This window comes from Brachyistius frenatus, unplaced genomic scaffold (genome assembly GCF_029030835.1).
Source record: "Brachyistius frenatus isolate BFR_SWC_R1_liver_20210118 unplaced genomic scaffold, ASM2903083v1 Contig_10, whole genome shotgun sequence".
Lineage (NCBI taxonomy): Eukaryota > Metazoa > Chordata > Actinopteri > Embiotocidae > Brachyistius > Brachyistius frenatus.
Window position 1 is genome coordinate 6,722,551 of NW_027210609.1, and position 4,105 is coordinate 6,726,655.

General features: G+C 39.3%; 1 protein-coding gene across 1 annotated transcript; it reads right to left on the bottom strand.

The window, feature by feature from the left end:
* Positions 1-4,105, bottom strand: csrp1b (cysteine and glycine-rich protein 1b). The gene is made up of 6 exons (XM_069691123.1): positions 3,999-4,105; positions 2,616-2,725; positions 2,019-2,187; positions 1,640-1,769; positions 1,461-1,554; positions 1-678 (listed from the first exon to the last, which is right to left on the bottom strand). Exons 2-6 carry the CDS (start codon positions 2,722-2,724, stop codon positions 602-604), a joined length of 579 nt encoding a protein of 192 aa, XP_069547224.1. The 5' UTR covers position 2,725; positions 3,999-4,105; the 3' UTR covers positions 1-601.

A 4,105-nucleotide genomic window follows, 5' to 3' on the forward strand; every position in this document is an offset into this window, starting at 1 on the left:
TTCTGTGCCTTTTGCATGATATTTATTTTGTGTCACAGCAAAAAAAAAAAAAAAAAAAAAAGCATATCTTCAGACAATATGTACACCATTTGACATGTGAGGAAGTCTTTATTCTGACTGTGAGTGAAGCAGGATTTAATGCTGTTTCCTCACAGCTATCAGTCTTGAAACATGTTGATCTTGTTTTGTTGCTCACAGACATGAACTGGTTTTAGATGTTAATATAACTCAACTCTTGCCAAATTCAGCAATTGTTTTGACAGTATTTGTTTCTCTTAGTGTTGAAGCCAGTGTTGAATTTGCACGCCAGCTTGTTAACTGCTCAGTTCAAACACGCAATGTGCACATCCCTGTCACTAGAGTTAGATTTAAGTGCTTTTAGCGTGCTGTATCTACACCAGTTTCTAATGCAATATGAAGTCAAGTTTGGCAAACGTGCAGAAAGCTGCATGTTGTGGGCTTCTGTCATTAGTCATCGCCTGTAGCTGAAGTGAGAGGGCAGTGTGAAACAGATATAGCTTGATATTGACTGAGAGATGCTGGAAGCTATGATATCAGAGAGCACCAGATGTCAGTCTCAGGTGGTCTGAGGCTTCAGGCCTCACTTGGAATGAGCCAGAGCTCCTGCACCCTGACCGAAGCCAAAGCCCTTCGGACCAAAGTTCTTCGCGTAGCAACCTGTGAATTAAATCACAATGAATGAGAAATGCTGAGCATAATATATACTGCACTTTTAGTCATATGAACTTTTCTTGGGGAAGAAATTGTTTATCATAAAATAATAAAAATTACAATTTTGAGACAAATGCTTTTTTTTTTTTTTTTTAATAAATATATGTTTTACAATAAAAGAGCCTTTTTGACAAGGGTCCGTTTTTAATTTCATTGTTTTAAGGATTTAGACTCGGATATGTATTTAATGGGATGTTTTACGGTTAATAAACTTGTCAGTGATCTCGATGATGGAGACAAAACATTTTTGGGGCGAAATACTGAACACCTATCTGTGGTATACAAATATCGTGAGGAGTATTGGATTGGTCTGGTAATAATACACTATAAACCATGAAAGGCAAATACCGAAGTCTGGTTAAAAAATAAATAAAGAATATTCCAAAATGGCAAAAGGTCAGAGGCTGCTGAGCTTCTGGCTAAAGTAATTTAGACAACTGTTTCTGCTCTGCACACAGAGCTTAAACTCAACCTGATCTGAGATCTGAAATATACATTTATTCAATACTGATAGATAAACTGACAGGTAAATAATAATTAAAAAAAACTGTTTAAATATTCGTACAGTAGAATATTCCCAAGTGAATATCAAGTCCCCGTCCCGGATCGAGGGAGTGTTTAGCTTTTTTGCCTGAAAATAACTCAAATGTGATCATAGTTTCTTTCTATCTATCAGCTACATTTAAATTTCGCTCTAATTGTTCCGTTTCTTTCTGATGGACACAGACCTTTACAGTAGATCTCTCCGTCTCTGTCAGCGAGGGTTGTGGACTCCAGTCCTTTGCCACATTTGGCGCAGCGAAAGCAGCCCTTATGCCACGACTGATGAGACAGAAAAGAATTCGATTCACCAGAGTGCTAAAAAAATGTATATGAATCATTTAGTATAAATTTGGATCTTTCTTACATTGCCACCCCCGATAACCTTCTCCGCTGCGTACACTGTTTTCCCACATCGAGGACACACCTCCGAGGCTCCTGCTTTCTGGGCAAACTTGGAGGTGTTGGTGTTACTTGTAGGGCGATGAGGAGCTTGTCTGCCAGGAAAACAAATTATATTGTTTTAAGATAAAATTAACTGAGCTAGGTCACAGAATAAAACATTACTTTATTACATTTACTGAAAGCTTTATCTTTTGATGAGTGGACTTTTAATCTAGCACCTGCATGGGTTGTGTGCTTTATATACAATATGGTCATTTTTTTTACATTAAAAAAAACTATTACTTTTAATAGTGTCTAGAATATAGCAGAACGCTGTTCTCAGAACGTGATTCTTTGCTCACACTTCAGGTTTGATGCCAAGTCCCTCTCCCGTGTCCATACTCAGCGTGCCGGCTCCACCTCCGAAGCCGTAGCCTTTTGGCCCATATTTCTTGCCATAGCATGATTTGCAGTAGATCTCGTCCACGTGAACGGCCACTGTTGTGCTGTCTAAGTTCTTCTTGCAGACCACTTACAACAGAAGACGAAGGAGGAAAAACATGTATTTCTCTTTTTAATTGGTCTCTACCGCATCCACAGCAAACACAATGAGCTAATCTTTCATGAACAATCCACAGATGTGAAGCTGTGACACAAACTATGCGTGACATTTTGAAGAAAGACAATAACAAGCGCAGTGTGCTTATAGCTGCCGCAGATAAATACTTGTCTGTGCTGGAGGGGAGTAAGTCTACCTTCCTCGGCCATATAAGGAAGACCAAGCCTCTGTCACATGTTTCTGCTGACTCCAAATAAGGTTTGAAATGTCAGTAAAAACCTGCGGATGCTCACTTTCCTACCCTGATGCCAAATACTTTGCATTCCTTCCCGGCACTTGTGGTGATTTAAAGGAGTCAGTGAGCAAGTGAAGCAGATTACCTGAGAATTTTAATACTCACTGCACAGAAAACAGGATTTATGCCAGCTCTTCCCCTCACACTGCACTTCCTCAGCGAAGTAGACGGTTTTCTGGCAGCAGCCGCACTTGTTTCCTCCTCCAAAAGGCATTCTGCACACGCACACAGAGAGAGCTGTAGCTGCCTCAGATACATTTCTCATTCACTGTATATATAACCTTCAGATCGGTGCTGGTCTGCAGACAGAGCCCGTCTGCAGCACTTCAGGGTCAATACAACAATACCTATAAAAGGAGAAGTTAGCTCTGTTACACGGCTTTGTCTTTTCCTCTTCTTCCAGACTGCGGGCTTAAGTAGATCTTTGTAAGGCTGTTCAGACATTATTATAAAATGCCAAGCACCCGCTAGCGTGGCTCAGGTAGCACCAAACCAGACGATGACACCACGTAAATATGTCTGTTCTTTGTATTTTAATGGTAACCACCTCATATAATGTTTGAGATGCACCAAACTCTGGGTCATCATACACATTGAATGTCAACAATCTGGTAGCTCGCATTGAATAAACAGGAAATTCCCTTCATTTTGCTTTGTAGTCACACTTCAACAATCCTGACGTCCGACAACCCAGCAGGCTGTGATGCACATTGGAACAGTTTTCTGAGTATGGCTAAGACAAACTTTAAACAACAGGCCACATTAGTTATGTTGAAATGGATGTTAAAGTTCAGAGAACTGCTGGATGAGTTCAATAAATTCATCAATTTACTGACCTTTTCAATTAAGCTGAAATAGAATTGAAAGTTCAAACAACTACCCAAAGAAAGTCACTTAATTAAAAGATCCAAATCAATTAAACGAATACAGTTTTACACAATGAAGGATATTACTCAAGATAATATTTGTTGACATGAGGAGAACAACTTACCCAAGTTAAAAATGTTAATGCAGCCCCTTCACTCCTATTTTTTTTTAATTTGACACAAAAAGTTAGTTTTTTTCAATGTATTTTTGGGTGAAACTGTCCCTACATACTTTAAGCATATTATCTGTACTGTGTGTGGTGGAGTTTGCTCAAAGATGTTTTCATATACAATGTTACTTTTTGTAAAACTGCAGCAGAGTTATTTCCAATCTAATACTATTCTGCTGGTGCTCAGGATAGACGTTTCCAGCACAAACCCCTCCTATCTGAGATGGTTTCTAAAAAAATGTAGGCCTCTTAACTCTGTTAACCAGCACTTTAAATACTGTTGCTTTTTCCATGTTCTCATTTCATTATGATGAATTCTCAATTTCAATCATTTAAAAGGACAAAAAGAAAAGTTCCTCACAATTTTTAAAGGAATGCTCTCGGTGCACAAAACGTATCGTTACCGTCGCAAGAAATTCTTTCATTAAATGTTGGGATAACTTGACTCTTACCTGTGCAGAGGTGAAAGGCTGCTCCTCTCTGTGGCTGTTCGGTGAAAGTAAGAGATGACTGAGTTGAGAGGAGGCAGTGGAGGGAGGCTGAGTGGACACTCAGGCTG

Excerpts from the sequence above, each read along its gene's own strand:
- csrp1b (XM_069691123.1), bottom strand. The coding sequence starts at position 2,724 with ATGCCTTTTGGAGGAGGAAACAAGTGCGGCTGCTGCCAGAAAACCGTC. Across the intron at positions 2,188-2,615 it reads TAAATCCTGTTTTCTGTGCA|TGGTCTGCAAGAAGAACTTA; the intron begins GTGAGTATTAAA and ends TTCTGTTGTAAG. Across the intron at positions 1,770-2,018 it reads CTTGGCATCAAACCTGAAGT|ACAAGCTCCTCATCGCCCTA; the intron begins GTGAGCAAAGAA and ends TTTTCCTGGCAG.